The sequence below is a fragment of the Lepisma saccharinum genome, chromosome 30 (genome assembly GCF_977018435.1).
Source record: "Lepisma saccharinum chromosome 30, izLepSacc3.1, whole genome shotgun sequence".
NCBI lineage: Eukaryota > Metazoa > Arthropoda > Insecta > Zygentoma > Lepismatidae > Lepisma > Lepisma saccharinum.
In genome coordinates this window covers 20,612,542-20,634,537 of record NC_139258.1, presented here as the reverse complement: position 1 = coordinate 20,634,537, position 21,996 = coordinate 20,612,542, and the positions used below count along the sequence as shown (strand labels likewise).

General features: G+C 38.8%; 1 protein-coding gene across 3 annotated transcripts in view; it reads left to right on the top strand.

Annotated features, from left to right (window-relative positions):
• LOC145982006 (U2 snRNP-associated SURP motif-containing protein) overlaps positions 1–21,996 on the top strand; it is an 89,613-nt gene that overhangs the window by 36,055 nt on the left and 31,562 nt on the right. For all 3 annotated transcript variants that reach the window (XM_083115545.1, XM_083115544.1, XM_083115546.1), the window contains 5 exons: positions 3,240–3,429; positions 8,735–8,903; positions 13,618–14,011; positions 15,815–15,968; positions 20,262–20,428. In XM_083115545.1, coding sequence (XP_082971671.1) covers positions 3,240–3,429; positions 8,735–8,903; positions 13,618–14,011; positions 15,815–15,968; positions 20,262–20,428 — 1,074 coding nt within the window. The remainder of the gene's footprint in view (positions 1–3,239; positions 3,430–8,734; positions 8,904–13,617; positions 14,012–15,814; positions 15,969–20,261; positions 20,429–21,996) is intronic.

Genomic DNA, 21,996 nt, shown 5'->3' with positions numbered 1-21,996 from the left:
TATAATCTTATTAGATGAAGTAATAAAGGAATGCCATATAAAAATGAAACAATTTCATGTAGGATACTGGAATATGAAATCAATTAAACTAACAGAGCTCATATATGCTGATGATATTATACTAATAGCTAATACACAGGCTAGTTTACAATATAACCTAAATATTCTTAATGAAGAATTAAAGAAAAAGAATATGGAAATAAATACAGAGAAAACTAAAACAATGATAATTAGCAGAGAAAAGACAAACCATAAGATAAAACTGAATAACAAACCTGTAGAACAAGCGACAAATTTCAAGTATCTTGGAGTAATTATAAACAGTCAAGGAAAAGAAGGTGAAGAAATAAGAGATAGAATCATGAAGACAGGAGAGCTATATCAAATGATAAACCGAGGATTTATAGGCAAAAAAGAAATATCTACCCAAACAAAATTCACTGTATATAAAACAATTTATATACCAACACTTACATACAGCAGTGAAAATTGGACAATGACTGGAAAACACCTGCAAAGTGTACAAACAATGGAAATGAGGTACCTTCGAAGAATAAGTGGGAAAACCGGGAAGGATCGGATAAGGAATCAAACCATTCGGCAATCTTTAAATGCTCAGCCACTACAAGAAACAGTTGAACGTAATCAACTCAGATGGTTCGGCCATTTGAGCAGAATGAGTGAGACGAGACTGGCAAAGCAGATATGGGAAGCACGTCCACAAGGAACAAGACCAAAAGGAAGACCAAGAAAAACATGGAATATGAGTGTCAAAGAGATTTTGGAGAAACGAAGCATAAGATGGAAAGAGGCACAGGAAAAGGCGTTGGACAGAAACGACTGGAGAGCTCTCTGTAACCCCTCGACACCGGCAGGTAGAAGAGGACGCGACTAAGTAAGTAAGTAAATCTGTCACGTGATATTGATTGATTTTAATTTTTTGGGTGCGTCGCCACTTATGGTCATTATGCACCCTTCAGTATATACGGGAAAAATACCATTATCTAAAATTCTTACCTTAAAATTAAAAAAGGGGTATGAAAAATTACTTTCCCAAAATAACTTTCAAGATATCAAACTCTCACGAAGAGGGTTAAGCCATGCGACTTAGTTTAAAAACACCATGAAGGTATAATTTCAGATATTTGCCAGAAAATGCGCTAACATGGAAATTTGAATTTCGGGAAAAATAACACTGTATAGTAAAAAATAAAGAATAAGAAAATATGCTAATTAAAAAAAATAACAAAATATCAAGGTCCCTACCGATTAGGCATAAATAAAACAAGAATATCAGTTGTAATTTATTGCATTAGTTACAGTGAGTCCTAACCTAATTTTCGGCATAATCACCACCGTTGTTCTGGCATTTGTCGTAGCATGGCACTAAATTGTGTATGCCCATGGTATATGTGTCTGACAGCAAAGACTGGAACTATCTCTATCGCAGTGTAGCTGTCAAGTCCTTGCCCTGCAAGAAACCTCTTCAGTTAAACAAAGAGATGAAAATCTGTACATTCAAGGCCAGGGCTGTACAGGGAGTGGTCAAAGATCTCTCACCTAATGTGATGCAAAGGGTCCGTGTGTACCCAGCTGTATGCTGTTGTGCACATTCGATTGGCCTTCCGTGAATTATCTGCACCATCGTCTGAACATACTATCACTCACGATGTCCGGTCTGCACACCTCACATGATTGCTGGTGGCTCTGTGCGAAATTCTGAGCGTGCAATGTAGGCTACATTGCAGTCGGGGAGAGACTGTATGAGAGCTGCAATCTTTAACCTAGAACTGTCCTAAAATGGCTGCATTGCAACTGTACCAGATTACAGCTACATGCCACTTCTTCCTGCCTTCATGTGTGTGTGTGTGTCTATCTCTGACCACTAGTGCTTCGTATAGGCACCATTGGAGCTTTTTTCAGGATGCCCCTCGTATGTGAACTTTCAGAAGCTTTTATTATTAGAGTGTTTACTGTTTTAATGTGTGGTTAGCTAAATCGGGTACATATACAATGCAATTCTATAAATTCATTGCGTTAAATTTCTAATACCTACATGCCCTTTTCGTCAGCATTAATGGTATAACTGTATGTTGTCATTTTCACAGTACTTCACTTGGATATACTGTACTGAAGTAGAAATCCCAGAAATATGACACTTTATTTTGTTCAATTCAATTGTTTCCCTTACATGCAAGAGTTAAGTTGTTTGCTTTACAGAGAAGAGAGAAGTAGCTTTATGTATCGAAAAATGAGTCCGCACTCATGGTTCTTGTAAGCAGATGGTTCCAAACCTCAGTGGAAATATCAACATATAATACCGAGATTGTATAAGGAGACTGATAAATTACAAATGGTATTTCTTAATCAATCACTCTTCACCCTTACCTCATTTAGTCGTAACTTTAAAAGTAATCACGTATTTCATTTTAAACTTACTGCGTATGATAAATTTCCGTAATCCTTTCCTAGCTTGTGAATTGTAATAATTTTCCAAATTCACTATTTTGCTGTTTGAATTCAAATCATAGAGAATAGAGAAATTAAGTAAATTTCATAGAAGATAATATTGGTACTTAACAAATCCATACTTGGATCTGTATGAGTTTATTATTTCCGTTTGCAAAAAAACATCGATTTACGTAGTTTAGTTTGTAATTGTCAGGGAAAAGTGTAAATATTTGTCCTGGAAAACCTGGAAAAGTCAGGGAATTTCATTTCTGCTTGTTTGTAGCCACCCTGCAACAGGACCCCGAGTTCTGTGAGACAGGCATCATGAACCTCGTAAAGCGCTGGGATAAATGACTCAACAGGAGAGAAGACTTTATGTTGAGAAGTAGTGTATGAAGTATGCTTTCACATAAGTCTGTTCGTATTCATCTAATAAATACCTACTGGAGTTTTTTTTTTCGATCATCCCTCGTATGTAAGGCAATATATCAATTTTTTTAGAACAAAACACTTGTACAGCATGTTCCACATGAAACTGGTATGCATTGTTCAGTACAAGCATACAGATTTATGCTGGACACTATAAATCAATGTAGGAAAGCACCATATTATAATACGTTTCAGTATGCTTGAGTAATAAGTATAATTTTCAAATCAAATTTGCAGTTGTATCCATCAATTTAAATACTGGTTTCGAACAGTTTTTGTACCAAAATTTTGATCTTTTATTATCCGCAAATATGTGTGTGTAAAAGTAACTTCAAGTTGTTGTTTTTTTTTTTTCTCAGATTTGAAACCAAATTGATCCAGATCTTCAATGATGTCCATGAGGCTTACAAGAACATAGAGAGTAGACTGAAGGCTGAAGCATTTAAGCTGAGAGTGATGCAGATATTCAGAGCATGGGAAGAGTGGGCCATATATCCAAAGGATTTCCTCATTAGGCTGCAAAATGCATTCTTAGGAATCACTTCAGCGGTAAGTATAAAAAATATTTGTTGTATTCTGGTACCTGCTGTAACTGTTTTACCAAACTAATTTCTGACCAAAGCCTGTTTTCCGTGCTCAACCAAGGTGAGAAAACCCCCTAGCAAACTTGCAAATTGAAGTAGAGAGTCATTTGTTTTCCTTTCTAACTTGTGTCCGAGTTCTCCATATTTCAGTGTACAGTTTACTCGTTCATGATGATACAGACACTTGAGACTGAATAAATGTGGTAGTGGTGTTGAAAAATGCTGCACGTCTTGGAAATGCAGGGTGCAGGATTCGTGGTAAACAGCTGATTGCTTCCCCCATGATCCCTCTGCTCACTTAGTCGAAAATTCAACAACCACTGTATGTTTTTTTTTGGTTGGGATGTTTATTTTTGAGATAATGAGACTGCGGAAGTGGCATGTACCCAGTTCTGCTATCGGTGAGAAAATTCCAATTGATATTTTTAAGTGCAATTATCACTGGTGTCGGGCGACACTGATACATTGTCATCAGTATCAGCTCATACCCAGTTTTGGTCCTATGTAGAATTTTCAGCAAAAAATGCAGACTCAAATCTGGGTCTCTGGCATACTATACCAAAGCTCTACCACCGAGGTACCGAGCCAGCCTGGCTTCGCCCGGTTTTTGCTGCCGCTGTTTTACCTATCATCTCTGCTAGTGCTAGAGCAACTGGATCTGTTGCCTTTGAAACACTGTAGACATGGGCATTCCCTGGTTCCTCACAGGGTAAATGTGTAAATAAATTAAGATTTGACACAGCAGGAGATGTACTATGTAGAATTCTCAGCGTAAATGCAGGCTTGGTCAGGACTCGGACCCAGGTCTCTGGCATACCATGTCGTTGCTCTACATTGTCTACAGTGTTCCAAAGGCAACAGAACCCGTTGTGGTAACACTAGCAGAGAGGATTCCACATAGGTATATCAGCGGCTGCAAAAAATCAGGCGAAGTAGCTCAGTGGTAGAGCAGTGGCATAGTTTGCCCCAGACCCGGGTTCGAGTCCTGGTCTAGCCTGCATTTTTCGCTGAAAATTCTATATAGTGCATCTGTGTGTGCCAAATCGTAATCAATTTTGGTCCATCCCTATTTAAATTGCCAGTATTCTGATAAAGCTGACCAGTGTGGAGATCACTAGAAATTAATTGATGTTGTTCCAGATGACTCCTCTGGTTGAAACAGCATCACCCCCCTTGTTTATATACATGCTGTTTTCAGTGGCGAAAGTAATATCCTTGAACTTCGTTTTATGTAGGCTGATAATATAAAAATCTTATGCACTGTAAGAAACAGCAGCTTAAGAGAAATAGAAAAACAGTGTGCAGAGTGCGAATGCAAGGCACATTACATCATCATATCCATAAAGGAGAAAATGTATTGGCACCTGACAGGTGATAAGAAAACCCATTCCAAAAACCTGCCTTTGCCTACATGAAATTCAATAACCATATAAACCGAAATGTAAACACCAGGCATATAGCTCACATTCTAATCTACACAAATATTGAACAAAATGAATACCATTATGCACATGCTCAACATCATGAGCCCCGTGAGCTCAACATCGGTAGCGCAGATCTGGATCCAAGACTTACCCCAAGACTAGCAGATGACACAATAAATAAACAGGCGCTGACAAACAGTATTTGTTTTTATGTTTTTGTGTATAATTATGAGTAATTAATGAAGTGTACTATTATTTCATAATTGTGTGTGAATGAGTGTGTTCGTGTGATCTGGCCAGATCCCAGTTAGAGTTAATTCATGTTGAGGGGAATAAACAACGTGGTTGGTAAATTAGGCGTAAGCAAGTTACTAAATATATATCCACGAAACTTACTTGTAAATGTTCTATTAATTTCGGTGGCCTCTGCCACCATGCACTTGGGAACTCGATGCTTTACTGTTAGGTTAACTTCCAGTTCCTGTTGTTGTTTCCTCGACTACCGCTAGGGGTGCTGGTGTAGCCATTTCGTCTGCTGCGCGTGATGGGTTTAAGCTGTTGTAATAGCGGGAGCCAAACATGATAAGCCTGACCGCTGTCGATATTCTGCTCGTGCGGAAAGTGCAAAATTGCATGCATCTCTTTGATTTTGGTGTTGATTAGGGTATGTGATGTGTGCCTAACTGAAACTTTTTGTATCCTGTGTTTGTTGAACTTGAGGTGCCTTGCTAGTCTGTTAGTGGGTTGGGATTTTTTTGCATCCACTAAGTGCTGTTGTATACGCTCGTTGACTGATCTAATGGATCTGCCAATGTAGTGTGAGTTGCACTCATACTGGGCATCATATACACCTGCGTTGTCTAGTGGGGAAATGAATGATCTCTTGTGTTTGCTTAGGGCACTGGCTAGTTTGTTCATTGGTTTGTGTGCAAGTTTTATGTCATATTGTTTCAAGGTCTTGGTTAGGTGGTTGAATGTAGTCTGGTGGTAAGGGAAGGCAATCCATTTAGCTTTATCACGGCTGGCTGGGGGGAGTAGGTTAGGTTGGCGTACTTGCATTTCTGCTTTGCTGTACTGTGTATCCATTTTGAAGTGCTATGTTCGTCACTATGGTAACTTCTTCCTTCAAATCATCTTCACTTGAACAGTGCGAGAAAGCTCTTCTGTAGAAGTTAAGCCATACATTGGCTTTATGTTGTGGTTGGAAAGGGAGTGGATATACTGGTTCCCTGCCCCTGGTTTTCTATAGACCGTGGTGGTGAATTTGTTGTCCCTCCTTTTGATGCTTAGATCTAGGACGTTAAGGATGCCTTGGTTTTCCCGTTCTATTGTAAATTTCAACTTGGGGTGAATGTTGCTAAGTATTTCCATGAGTAGATCTATTTCCATGGCAGATATGCAGATGACACCTTGGTCGTTTACAAAAGGGAAGAGGAAATAGATTTACTATACAAATGCTCCACGGAAATTGCAAATACAGTATGCAGCAAAACAAACAGTACTGAAAACACATCATTGACAATGGTTTATTGTACAACATAATGGGACAAGAAAATGATGTGAAATGAAATGCAATGAGAGTTAGAGAGATTTACGTCTGTACATAATGTGTTCGAAATGTCCCCCGCCACGGCGCACACATTGCTCATAGCATGCCTGTAGATTGAGGAACATGGTAGTGAACATGGGTTGCTGCAACGACAAACAATGACCGAATCTTCTCTCGCAACTCTGGTATAGTGGACGGGGGATCATGTGATCGGAAAACGTCCTCTTTCAGCATACCCCATATGTAGGCATCGGGAGCAGTGAGATCAGGGGAGTGGGAAGGATAGGGGAAGTCTGTTCCACGGGACATGAGGTGATTCCCAAACTCTTGTCGCAGAAGGGCAATTGAGCCCCCCGCAGTGTGTGCAGTAGCTTCGTCTTGTTGCATCCATTGTTGTTGTAACAGCAGATTTCTTGCGCGGCAAAAGGCACGCAAATCACGCAAGAATGGCTCAATAATCAAGTGTCTGTATCTTCCCTGGTTCACAGTTTGTGGATTCCCGTGTTCATCCTCCATGAAATACAGGCCCAATATTCCATGTCCCACCACTGCATTTCTGAATGATGACATCTGGCTGTTCAAACCCAAGAAAATGAGTTGTTGTCGGTTGATGTACCCATCAAGGTGCACATGGCTTTCATCACTAAACCATATGTTCCTCATGAAATCTGCATCTTCGTATGCCATGGCTAACACTGTGGAGCAGTACAGTAACCGGGCCCGCTCATCTCTTGCATTGAGGTGCTGCCCCACTTGAATGCGGTATGCAAACCCACCAATGGCCTTAAACATTCGCCGAACAGACCGGTCACTTAATCCAAGTTTCATTGCCGTTCAACATAGGGTACGCTTTGGCTACCGTACACTTGATCCAGAACACGTCCATGTTTGTGGTTACTGTCCTTCGGTGCCCAGTCGTCCCTTTCCGTTGACACAACACTGATCCAGTACGACGGAACTTCTCGATGATGGACAAGATTATTGTGTTGCTTGGAGCCACACGAACAGAGTTTTCTCAACCTTCACGCTCGGTCCATTCTGATGCCCAACACCGTATGAGCGGAAGTAGTGCTCGACAATAAACACCTTCTCCTCTGTTGTGAGTCCCATTCTCCTCGCGCGAACTGCACACAACGCTAGTCCACACCCAACTGGACATGCAGGCAACGCTGCTGGCTGAAACCACTTTGCACCTGCACGCACTCTGTCCGTGACTTTCGGTACAAGTTTGTTTTGCCGCATACTGTATATGAACCATGTTGTTTTTCTCAATTTCGGATGGGGCTGAAACCTGATCAATCCCTCTCTGCGTACACCAGTGTAGCGTGACAAAGCTTAAATAAACTTGGGAGGATGATGTGCATAGGACATATCGATAGTTTATCCTAATGTTATTCTCAGGATTTACAATTTTCTCTTAATACTCCACTGTTCTCATAATCCCTTGGTGGTACTTAAGTTTTATGAAGCAGTGTATCATGATGTTAATGCTGTTAATGCACACAAGCAATGCATCATAATTTATTAAAAAAATATATATTTACTGATTTCAATAAGCACTCCACCACAAATCACGATAACAAATGTATAATAATAATAATAATGATAACATGACAAATTAGGGATGGGACTGATTAATAGGTACTCTTATTGGTATTGGCTGATATAGGTATATCGGTTTATGGGTAAATTACCAATTATTTTACCGATCCAATATATCGATAAATATTTGATAATTTAGTGCAAAATTCTGCCATTTTGTTGTAATTTTTATGGATAATCTCCATGCCCTTCTTTCTAAAAAAGTAAATGTTTAAATATGCAACTTCTCTTGCACTGCAATCACCTTGAAACACACATTTATTAAGGAGGTCAATGAACCTTTCAGTTCTTCAAGGACCATTTCTAATTTTGTCTCGGATCGGTAGAATATCGGTTATCGGTATCGGTAAATTTTATATTGGTACTTTATCGGTATCGGCCAAAATTTCATATCGGCCCACCCCTATGACAAATTATTGGGTGGGCTCAGGCCCCACAAGCCTATATGAGTTGATGCCACTGGGCAATTGGTATGGGTATCTGTTCAAAGAGGTATCAGCTCATCCGTAGTATTTTGCGATCCCTGAAACAAGACAAATTTAGAGTTTCACCCACTAGATGATATTTCCTTCTACACCTAAATTCAATAAAGACCCTCTGTTCCCATAGCACTTGAACTGATGTTCATCGCATGGGCAGTCAGCTGGAGGTTTCTGTAGCATGACATGGTGCTAAGTGTTCAAATCCTTTTGCAGCCTGTTGAGGAAAAGCCAGAGGAAGAACCTGAACCGGTGGCTGTGGAAGAACTGGACGGAGTGCCTTTGGACAATGAGGACCTAGATGGTGTTCCTTTGGATGGTGCAGCTTTGCTGAAATCGGCTCTGGTAAACATTGATGCTGACGAGGACATTGATGGAGTTCCAAGTATGTATTAACTACAGCACACACATCTGTAGGTTTTCTGAACCAATTTTATAAGTTGTGAAGTGAGGAATGGAGGATAAGCAAAAACCGTGTAAAAGGAGACACGATGAATAGAATTTTCTTCCTCTTTTTCCAGTGTCACCTTAGATTCCAGGAGTTGTGCATAATTGTCTTCACAGGTGTGAAAAATGGCCATAAGATGTGGTGTTGGGAGATAATATTTTTTAGATAGAAACTGGAAAAGAGAGATCAATATTTACTCTTTCCTGAATGAAGGGTATATTATTGCCTCTGTGTTTCATTCGTAATCTGTTATTCTAAATTTCAAGCAGGCGAGTGATAGCTTTTCAAAGTTTAGAACTAGCGATCATAATACATGTAACATTTACATGAAATGACCATATTTTTTTGTTGTTGTAGGCAACTCTTAATTTATGTCAAAGAGAGAAGAGTCTGTTTAGACCCCCAAGGGGGCAAAGAATCGTCAATCATTTAGTCTTATGTTGATTAATAGCAGGTAAAAACATGCCATGTACAGTGTTTCATCTTCCAAATCATCGAATCTACCTCATTCCTTCTTCAGGAATGGGAGGAAGGGAATTGTGGTTAAACATGGTTAAAATATTACTATGTGAAATGTCGTATTTCCACGTTGCGCACAATTTAATGGTTATTTCCGATTAATTTTGAAGGCACTCTTGTCTTCATTCACTAAGGGTACGGTGTCTGGAGCGGAGATGGTACCACGTCACTGCTTTGTTAGTTCCCAGGTGGCGATAGTTGCATTTTCCCCCATTTGGAAGTGTTGCCATATGTATCCTGCTGTGCTTTCTGTTGTCAGGTGGCACTGCCAGGTGGTGGTTGGAGGTCTAGGCTGTCCGCTGGGTCATCCTGTTCCTATTCCTTGCGTGGCTACCCCCAACCTCCACACGGCAGCGCCACCTGAAAGCAGAAATCACAGCAGACAACGCAAGCCAGGATGCACATGCCAGCACTGCCGAACAGGAGAAAATGCAACTATTGCCACCCAGGAACTAACAAAGCAATGACACGTTACCATCTCCGCTCCAGATGCCGTACCCTTACTGTCTTCGAAATTAATCTGAAATAGCCATTAAATTGTGCAATGCGGAAATACGACATTGCACGTAAGTATAGTATTCCTTAAACTGCATTTTTCGCATCCATCATGAATGGTTAAAATAGTTCAAATGCATTGAAAGGTATAAAAATTATGTCCTGATCATCACTGAAGCTTTTGGCCCTTGTTGGCATGAAATTCAACTTATGTTTGGGTTTGGCATCTCTATGGGGAAGGAGTCCATTAATTATTCACATACTCAATAAGATGTATAAGGAATTGTGTGTAAATATATAGTGTACAATGTTAGTACAAATCAGTGGCGGCAACTATTATGAGTAGTGCCAACGTGATAGATAGAAAAAAACAAACTCCGCAATGCCCCCCCCCACCCCCTCCTTTAGGTTGCGCCACTAGCCAAGATGTTTGTCCTGGTTTGGTAACGGGGAAAACAACATGTGTTTAAGTAATAACGTACTAATCCGATTCATCTTCACTCACTAACCTATCTTTATACACTACAGGAAACTTCCCTAAAAATATAACAATCGCAAGAGGAAAAAAAAAAAATCCTATCACCTTCTTCTCCCCCATGCACACGTATTCTAACTGGATGTCAAAAATATCTTTGGTATGAAAAGAAATTGTCGAAATGCCAAAGGAAACTCGCATCATCATAGGATATTTTTAAAAAAGTCTGGATGGCCCTCTTGGTGTATCTATCTATTATCAAAAATGTCCATTTAACTTTGGAAAAATATTAGGTTCGTTTCTCCAAAAGTATGCAGAAATTACTTCCCCAACGGGTCTTACAAACCAGTCGTATTTAGCGATTTTTTTTTTTTTTTTTGAAGGTGGCAACTGTGTCGTGTCAACACTGCGAAAGTTCCCTCGCAGGCCAGGCTAAGTCTGGCACGGTTTCTTATGGGCTAACCCCGCCCCCTGCCACTTTGTTCTAGGCTCATGGTGGAAATGTTCCCCACTGAGACTTCTTCAACCCTCTGCATGTGTGTCAACTTGGTTAGGTCCATGATTAGGCCAGCTCTTCCGCGGCACGGACTGTTGCCTCGCAAGGGTACGAACGAAACAGCTGGCGATGCAGTGAGGAGGTTGGGGTGGTCGTCACGTCAGCTTGACCGATTGCAAGATTCGAATCTCCTTGTCTGTAAACTATCAATGTATTCATTTAACTTTACTTGGCGACGTATGAATTTCTTCTGAGGGTCGTGCCATGGCACGGCGGCTCTACCCCTTGAGCCACCGCTGGTACAAATCAATTGTTATTATAACAGTGAAAAATTCAACTTTCAAACCTGGAATTATACTGTAGTTTTATCCAAGACATAGCCAACCTCTCTTCAATGTGTGTGCTTCTTTTCACCTTTTTACCATGGTTTTACTCTTCCGTCCTGGTTTTGGCATAATTTTTGGCATAACAGTAAATCTAGAATAACCTGCAAATGCCGTGTCTCTGGAAGATAAACTCGATTCAAAGGAAGTAATTTTGAGAAAGTAAAATAAAGTTATCTCCAGCAGGCTCCTGTCTCAAAAATCGCAGTGATGGGATTCATTGCACTGATAACATGTCACCCAAGGAGAACCCACTTGGCACTGTTGTATCATGAAGTTTAGTTTTTTAGCCAGCAGACGTGTTTCAGAATAAAGTACCGTATTTACTCGTGTATAATGTGCACCCTGATTTTTGATAGAGAGAAATGACAAACAATTATAACTTGTATATAATGCACAGTACAATGCAGGTTCAAGAAATGACTTTCTTAGTTGTAGGTCATAAAGCTGTTGCTATGCCAATCAACAGTGAATGACGACATTCCTATTCAATGAGTCACCTGTTGCTATGTGGACTAAGAGGAGAATATCCTCTTGTGTAAACAATGTCACCAACCCATGCCACCTCCCCCTCTCCTGTGTTCAGCATCCCAAAGCTTTCACTCTTTGACCACGTTATATATTCTGTAATGTAGAAAGCGAGATCAAAATTACATTATGGATTTGCAGTGCTCAAAAAGTTAATTTCTATTATTTCTTACAACAAATACCGCTGATACGCATCCCATGTGAAGGGAGGTACATGCTCGAATTTCACCAGAACAGCACTGCTTTTCTTGGTGTCGTAGAACATTACATTACAAAGTGAAAAATTGTGGGACATGACCTTTAAACTTTTATACATGGTTTTGCTCATTTCCTCTTACTTTTTCTACAGAAACTTCAAAATATATACTTTTTCATGACTAACGTAATATTTATAGGATTCACATTCAGGACCCTCAAACTAACAGCACAAGATGTCTTCCATTAAGGCATTTCAACACTCCATATATGTCATATTATTTGGCCAGTAATACTTTTTAATTATTATTTTTCTTTTCTTTCATCGAAAATGCCATAGAAATCAGAACGTTCCTTCATTTTGAATTCATAATTTATAACTTACTCACTTTTATATAGATTAATTCGTATTCTCAATAAATTAATCAAAAATACAAAACTTTAGTACTTACATGTAGCGAGTATCTATTATTTCAAACGACGTTTCGTGAACAACTGTTCCCTTCTTCAGGTACTTTTTATCGTCTACCAGAAATGCATCATAGCCTCGTCAAATTATCTCAAACGTCAGGAAAAAACAGCACACAACCTCCTGCATACGGCGAGGAAGAAACCAACAGTCAGCACGAGGAAGTGTAAGAGGCGGGTGTCTTTTTAATGTTTTAATTCTATATAGGGTTTTTAGATTAGAGAAGTTTTTAGTGATGTTTTTAAACAAACTAGGGAATATGGGGGTAGCAAAGGTTTTAGAAAAGTTTTCCAAATTCTGCCTTCACCAAAACTGTACAGTTTCCATCTTCCCTGACGTTTGAGATAATTTGACGAGGCTGTGACACATTTCTGGTAGCCGAGAAAAAGTACAGTTGTTCCTGAAACGTCGTTTGAAATAATAGATACTCGCTAGACGTAAGTACAAAAGTTTTGTATTTTTGATTAATTTATTGGGAATACAAATTAATCCTTCATTTTATAAGGAGATTATTTCAACCGCATTGCACATTAGTGTCACCGTCATGAATGTAATAATTTTGCCATATTAAGAAACTACAGAATTTAAGCTTTACAACGATACATAACATAAAAAATCAATGCAAGTGTCACAAAATCATTGAATGACTGTGAACGGTATCATGCTGGTTGTGGGAATTATTCCGTGCATAATACGCACCACAGCTTTTGGGGGCAAAAATTTTGGAAAAAGGTGTACATTATACATGAGTAAGTACTGTATGTTGACCCAGAGGCAAACTTTCTCTACCACACCATAGTATCCTAAAATTGGTGGGCCCCAACCAGTATGGAACTGTTTCTTGTAGAGAATTTTGTCAAGATTTTGTAGTCCATTTTTTAACCATTTAATGGAACAGATCCACAACATTGCATGACTATAGCAAATGATCATGAATATAATATTCAAAACTCCAAAACTAAATTGAACCTAAATCTACAGCCAATAAACAATAGGACAAAAGGTCCAAGCATGAAATCACAGTTTAAACAACACTTAACCTTATCAAGAAGTTGGTAACACGGAGTAACACTACTTTGTTAACCTTTCAGTGGAAGATGACTTAGATGGCAAGCCATTGGACGATGAAGATGAGGATGTAAGTGAACAAGCCGTCCTCAAAGATGAAAATATGTTAAGTGCCATTCATCGGTTAAACCGTAAGATGCCAGCGGGATTTGTTCCTTCTCGGTGGGAAACTGTCGATCCGGAGCAGGTAGAAGCGCAGGCGATGACAACATCCAAGTGGGATCTGCTGGACCACGAGAGCGAAGGAGAGGGTGAGAGGCAAGAAGTGGATATGGACGGGCAGCCAATAGAATTGGAAGAGCAGGATAGGGATGGGAAGTCAATGATAGAAGAGGACGAGGGTGTTGATTATGATGGAGTGCCAATGATGGCTGAGGAAGATTCGCAAGAGGGTGAAGCTGAAGGGTATGAGAACAGGTAAATATATTTTTTTAAGTTCCTTTACTTAATTGGAGGGAAGGGGTTGCTTTTGTGCCTCTTGTTTTGAGTTCGAGTTAAGTCCACTTTATGCACAGAAAGGCTTATTGGGGCTAGACCGACAGTTTTAAGTGGGATCCAGACCACTATGTCCCTCCACCAGGTATCAAACCCAGAACCCCTTGATTACAAGATGATGACATAGTCCTCTTGTTTTCAGGTCCATGTCCTGCTCCTCATTTTCATCTTGATAGTGGTAACATGAAGGCAGTGGAACATAGACTTTAAATTTTTTTCAGAACCTAGGTGAAAATACTTAGGCCAGCTGCACAATGGATCTGACACAACAAGTCACAAAGCGACACAACATGACAAGTCATTTTGTTTGAGAGCTAAAATCTCATTGCAGATTTCGTTCATGTACACAATAGGTCTATGTTTGTCTTTTATAATTTGGGAAGCAGATAATGATGCATCAGAATGAACGTGTATGCATAATTAATGTATCAATTTATATGCTTTTAATTGAATCTATATAATACTGCTACTCCCCTTGCATTGTGGTGATCTCAGCAGCTATTCAAATAGGATTTTTTCTTTCTTCCCATTTCCGGTTTGTATTTAGATTTCTGTGGCTGAAGTGAATGGATTTGCACATGCGCAGATAGTTTTGTCGAAAGCCACTCGATTTGATAACCCAATATTATGAGCTTTTGGTGTTTTGTTGCAAAATGTCACAACGTTGGTTGAGTCAAATGTTTCATCTGGTGTGTGGCCACCCATAAGAGACCAATGTTAAACCTTCCTTGTGACAGTTTGCAACAAATGACTCGTCGAATCTGGTGTGCGGCTGGCCTTAAAATGCAGAAAAATGTAAAATTGTTTTTTGTTTTTTTTTGTTCCATTGTGACTGTGACACGCAGGAATGTATAATGTGAGAAAATGTAACCATTGTTGGAAGATTGATATAGCTCACTATCAATTATATTGTAAAATTTATAAATACAGTACAACCTCGTTAATCTGTACCCCAACAAGCCGGACTCGCTTAATCCAGACAGGCAAAATAAAGAAAAGAAATAAAAAAGCAGAATGCAAGGTTTTAAATGTGGCTAGAAGTCAACAAGAGAACTTCCCAAAGAAAAGGCAGTCAACCACTGATGACATTCTGTTTCCCGCAGACTTTGCTCTGTACTGTATAATGTATTTATGCCTATTCCCTTTAAATAGACCATAATAAACGTGTGTTGTTGCTATAAATGGAGTTTTAATGCACTTTCTACTGTTCTTTTAGGTTATTACAGTTAATCCGGACTTTCGTTAAACCGGTCAACTGATCCCCCCCACATTAGTCCAGATTAACGAGGTTTTACTGTATATTGAACTACTTTAAATTGCTCCAATTTCCAAGTAACAGCTCAGCCCTATTCTTAACCATATCCATGAAGGTTGGCATTGCCTCCTAGTTTCATATTTGATTTACTTTGGAGTGAGGGGTGTAAGGGGTAACACTTTCCGAAAACACCCAAATATCAACCTCCCTTCCATATAGTACACCATCGACTTCATTTTGCAGACTATCTAGGCTCTGGCATCTGGACTTACAGCCAGTATAATCCTCTGTGGGATTTGTGAGCTATCTTCATATGTTTTTGATTCTCCCTTCATCCATCTCATCTTCCCAATTTGCCAGCAATGGCAGGAAAGAAAAGTATAATAACCTAAATCAAATTGTGAATCACTTCGGCATGAATATCCTCAGTTGTAGTACATGTTGATGATTTATGCTCACATTGTCTGCAGGGAGATGAACGAAGAAAGGCGTGCCAAGTTGAGAGAAATTGAGCTCAAAGTCATGACGTACCAGGATGAACTTGAATCTGGACAAAGGAGCTTGAAGTCTGGATGGAACATTCAGCAGCAAGTGGAGCACTACAGGAGGAAACTTCTCAGAAAGGTGGGTATTTGATCCTTACCATTGACTTTTCTAATAAAAACAACTTTACTTTGTTTACTAGCAACAGCAGGCAAACTGTTGCTCATGATCTGCAGACAACTGCATGGAATAGGCATTCCCAGTATTGCGAGATCTGTTTTTCTGATTGCTGTAAAGGTTAATCCTCTCATCTCGAGGCAAGTAGCCCCAGCGTTTGATCTCTGCTGATGGACCCGGTTTTGAGCGTTGGCTTCTTATGGTGACAACTGGAGAGTTACAGTCTAGAAAACTAGATAATAGCAGCAATAGTGCTCAGTCCACTAACCCCACAGCCTAACAAAACCTGCTTGTCAGTCAATGACCTAATGGACTAGCTAGATTCATCTATATATCCCTTTATATATGTATGTGTAAATTAATTTCATATTCATATTTTGGAAATGAGGGAGGCGGTAGTAGATAAATACATAGAGACTAGTACTCACTAGTGGTAGCGTCCACAGAAATGAATAGAACTACGAAAAAACAGTTTGGAGGAAAAAGTTAGTACTAGTTTCTCTGTATTTACAATAATTAAGTAAGGGAGATTTCTCACTGAAGTAACATATGCACTTGAGGATTTTACCATTTGAATGCAGTAGCCTGTCACACTGCTATGGTGTAAATAGTTTCTGTTGATTTGTTTATTCCCTGGTGGCATGTATTTGATCGGCATATTCTTTTGAATGTGATAATTTTACTTCCTTAGGCAGACTTTTAATCTTCTGAACTGTTGATCATCCCTGTTGGGAGATGTTTTAACAAACGTTTTTAACTTTTAACTCTTAGGTAAGGATTTTAGATAAGAGAATATTTCCCCATATACATTGAAGGATGCAAAATGCCCATATCTGCTTAACCCGACAATTTTATTCATATTTTGGGAAATGAGAGATGCTGTAGTAAATAATTTTACTTCATTACTTGATCCTTGTCACTTGTGTGTGAAATCTTCCTCACGGAGCATAAGCGTGCTTCACATATTGCCTATGATTGGCAACAAGAACAACTTGTTCCTGTAACATGTGGGTTCAAGCTAGAATACATAAAATAAATGTTGAATGTTTGTTGCACAAATATACAACAAACAGAACAATATATGCTGGTTGAGCCTCATTAGCGCTTCAATAATTTATTACACGTTGTGTGTCATCAGCTCTTTGAGTTTATTATTGCACAACTAGTTTAATTTAATTAGCTATAATTATGAGGCATATTCAGAAAGTAAGTACCGAAATGTTGTAAAAAATAAAGTAAAATAGTTTCGTACCTTTTTTATTTGCGCATTGCATTCTAGAGACCTTAAACTACTTTTCTACATAGTTTCCACCATTGTTTAAGCATTTGTTGTAGCGTGGCACTAGTTTTTGTATCCCGTCATCATAGAATGTTCCCGCCTGTGACGAAAGCCATCCATGCACTGCTGCTTCGACGTCATCACCCTCGTCGAAACGCTGACCAGCAAGAAACTTCTTCAGATGAAGAAAGAGATGGTAGTCACTTGGTGCCAAGTCAGGGCTGTTTGCGGATGAACAAATGATTCCCAGCCAAATGACGTGATGAAATTTTGAGTTTGTTGGGCCATATGTGGACGAGCATTGTCGTGAAACAACACAATGCCTTCGCTAAGCATTCCGCGTCTTTTGTTTTGAATTGCACGACGCAGCCAGATTAATGTGTCACACAGTTGGGTGTCTGTCCTCTAGGCAAGAATTCAACCATTCTTGCCTTGAGGAAACAAATCACAGACCGGAATTCACCGTCGGCGGGCCGATTGATTTTCTTGAACATTTCAAACCTTCAGAAAACTACGAAGAGAAAGGATGACCTGCTCCCACGTGTGCCTGTGGCTAACTAACTGATGAAGGACGTCAGCGAGAACTCACACGGTCGCGACTGCATCACTACAGCGGCAATATTTGCAAACTGTACTTACTTTACGAATACGCCTCGTATTTGCAAGTAAGACAAGTTCAACTGTATTCTACGTTAGTTCTTATAATTTTTTTTTCTCAATTATTTTATTCTTATTAGCAGTCATCATTGCCACAAGTAAGTACATTTTTCGAAAATTATGTTAGCACACTTTGTTTTATGCTTAAGGATCAACATGTAACATCATTGTTGTCACGTGTATATTTTTCAATTCACATGTTGTATTGCTGCTATGCAGTGTAAATGTGAGTGTGTATATATGCATGTTCTTAAAATAAGGGTTCAAACAATGTTATAAACCTAACAAGAGAATCAATGACATTTATACACTGTTCATTTTTCTGCAGTAACATTCTTCAACATTTATGTTGTGTATTTTTGTGGTCCATCATTTGTTGCAGTGGGATATTTCTTCCTTTCACATGCAGTGAAGTTAAAAAAAACTGTACATGTTGTTAAATATGTGAAACAACCTTCATTTTTATGTTTTTTTGGATCATAGATATGTATATTCTTCACATGTTTAATGATTTATTTTCCATCTTCTAATATTAAATTTCATTACTCTTCACCAGTTGCCGTGTACTTCGTTTTCTCAATGTTTTGTCCTCAGAATTTTCAGACTGACCTCAGGGTGTCAAGTTGTTATACTCTTTAATTGTAACAGCTTTAACCATCATTACTGTCTTTCCCTCCCATCCCTGAAGCGAAAATTCAGAGGACAAAATAAGGTGCGTGTCCTGATTTTATGTAATTTTTAATATGTTAACAACAGTATAAAATACAAACTTCATCATTTTTACTGCCTTGGTCAGCATATTTATATTTTTTCATAATAATGGAATCAAGGCTTAATGGTGTTATTCATCATGTAAACAATAACAAAATGACATAAATATGTCCTAAACTACTGGCTGTTTATTAAAGGGACAGAAGCATACCAATACTTGTATTGGGTTGTAATTATGTCATGCTTTCTTCTATGTATAAATGAACAAAAAAAGATAGAAAAGAAAAGAATCAAGATATCGATTTGTTACTTGCTGTCAATTGTGCTAGTACATGTATGGACCAGCCATCCTCTAATGGAGTAAGGAAGTTAATGTACTTCAAGGATCATTTTGGGTATGTCACCCTCACTTCCACATAACACACCCTGGAAACTGCAATATTGCAGGCTAATGAAGCTCTGATGTCTGGACCTACAGCCAGTATACTCTTCCGTAGTGCTGTGTTTGTCGTTATATGAGGCTCAGTCAATAAATAACAAGGCAGAGGATATTACACCAAAACTATGGTAGTTAGAAATGGGTCGATGGGCCCAAAATGGAGGTGTGACGAAACTGATTTGTGCACGTTTTCCTGCTAGATGGCGTTACGTGTCTGGCAAGGTATGCGCAAAGGCTGGTAACCGAGCAACGGCAGTGTCCAGTCAGATTCCCCTCCACCAAAAAAGTTGAAGACCCTCCACGCTAGTGCGGGTCACCGGCAAGGTCAAGCTTTCGTTCTTCGATCGCGAGGGACCGCTCATCAACTTCCTGGAGCATGGAGCTACGGTCAGTGCCCAGCGGTATTGTAAAACATTAACGAAGCTCATAAGGCAATCAAATCGAATCATCCCGGTCACCTTTCTTGTGGTGTCGTCCTATTGCATGACAACGCTAAACCACACACAGCCAACGCAACAAAGGAATGTCTGAAAAATTTCAAGTGGGAAGTCCTGAGCCCCCCCCCCCCCTATAGTCCAGATCTGTACCCGTGTGACTACCACATCTTCAGTGAGCTCAAAAAAGCACTGCGGGGACAACGGTTTCAATCGGACGATGACGTCAAGGAGTATGTGCACAATTGGTTCCAACAGCAGCCAAAGGAGTTCTACGTGCATGCCATTTTGGGACTCGTGTCACAATGGGATAAATGCCTTACTGTGAAATATCCTCTGCCTTGTTATTTATTGACTGAGCCTCATATATGCTGAATGCCCATTTACAGCCTCAGTTTTTAATTAAGTAAGAATATTTTAGTCCTTCGAGACAGGTGTTGACTTTAGTTAACACTAAGGGGCTGGACCCCCGTACAGTGTGATGAGGTCAAAATAGCCTAAGTGCTGATACACCCAACATTTTCATTTGAATCAGTCAATCAAGAAACATTTACAATGCTTCGTAGGTCTATCCCTACTTTAATAGAAATAATGAATTGATGTACTAATTAGTCGATATTGTCCCTAGTAGATAATGTTACAACTCAAGTGACCATTGCATATATATGTGTCGAAATGTTCCATGTATCTTTAAACTGCTATAATATATGTGATTGTTAATTTTTCTATATTGACAGGCTGAAAGAAACGAGAGAGAAAGGGAGAGAGATATGGAACGAGATAAGGATCCGGAAATAGATCGGAGAGAATCCAGGAGGAGAGAGAAATCTGAGAGATCCGAAAGGTCGGAAAGGAGCAGAAGAAGTTCTTCCCCTGATGATTCCTATTACTACAGGGAATCAAGGTACTGTTCTTTTGTGTGAAACTATTAGTAACCTAAGAAGAGTACCTGGTACCATTTCCAATGTATCTATGACAATTAAAAACTTCTTACAGCATGATAAGGAACACATTAAAAAAACTGTCTCAGCTTTTGACTCCATCTCAGACAGACTTTTAACATGTTCCTTATCATGATGTTTAGTTGTTTTGAATTTTTTATTTTTACTAAAATCAATGTACCCATTATCAGAAAGTTTTGGTTGAAATTTGATCGGTGATACTGGCTGATACTCTTCGTGGAGTCTAGGCAGGATCTGCAAAATGTTTAATTTGGAAGAATTTTGCTTGAAAATTTTCTGTGATTAGGTAACAGCAATATTATTTTTTTTGATTATCCCATTTGTGAAATTCTCAATATTTAAAAGTAATTCAGTCTCAAGAGAATGATACCCTATATGTAGTTCCAGTGAAATACAGAAATTTATAATATTCTGAACTATACACTATTAGTTTTTACTAGGGATGGGGCCGATTAATCGGTACTCTATCGGTATCGGCCAATATAGGCATATCGGTTTATCGGTAAAATTACCAATTATTTTACAGATCCGATATATCGACTATTATCTCATAATTTAGTGCAAAATTCTGCCATTTTGTTGTAATTTTTGTGGATAATATCCATGCCCTACTTTCTAAAAAAGTAAATGTCTAAATATGCAATTTATCTTGCACTGCAGTCACCTTGAAACACACATTTATTAAAGAGGTCAGTGAACCTATCAGGTTCTTCAAGGGCCATTTCTAATTTTATATCATATCGGTTATCGGTATCGGTAAATTTTATATTGGTACTTTATCGGTATCGGCCAAAATTTCATATCGACCCATCCCTAGTTTTTACAATGCTTAACCCGTTAAGTGTGGAATTTGTTGGATCAAGTCGCTACTGAAAAATGTAGGTTTTTTCGTCAAATTCAGTATACGCCCTCCGCATTGTGCTGCTTTAGTGCGGAAGGCATGCATATATATATATATATATATATATATATATATATATATATATATATATACACACACACACACACACACACACGCTTTGTTTGTTTCAACTGTATTCGATATACTGTGGCGTATATAGTCACACAGACGTTTGGTGAGATAGTTCTAGCTGTAGTAGAAACAAAACAAGTAGCAAGAGAGGAAAAGATGAAAAAGAAGAAGACAAAAAGAAAGAAGGGAAAAATTAGTTTCCTTAAACAGAAACGGACCATTTACTTTAAGCCGCTCAGACCTAGTTAGAATCAAAACACTATATGCAGAGAAGAAAAAGGACATTATAAAGTCACAAATATGATTTACTTTGTTAATTTACCATAAAACCTATTAGAAATAAGCATTTAAAGATGTCAGTTGCTTTTGCTTTAAAAATATAGAGCTGTATCAAAACCTTTGCCATTACATTTATTTTCTAGCATTTTCATTCCTTTGTAGTAAAAAATATTTTTTTTTAAAAATTTGCACCAAAATTTTATGGGTAAATAAGATACACATGTTGAGTGTATCTTTTTACTCCAGCCAGTTTAATAG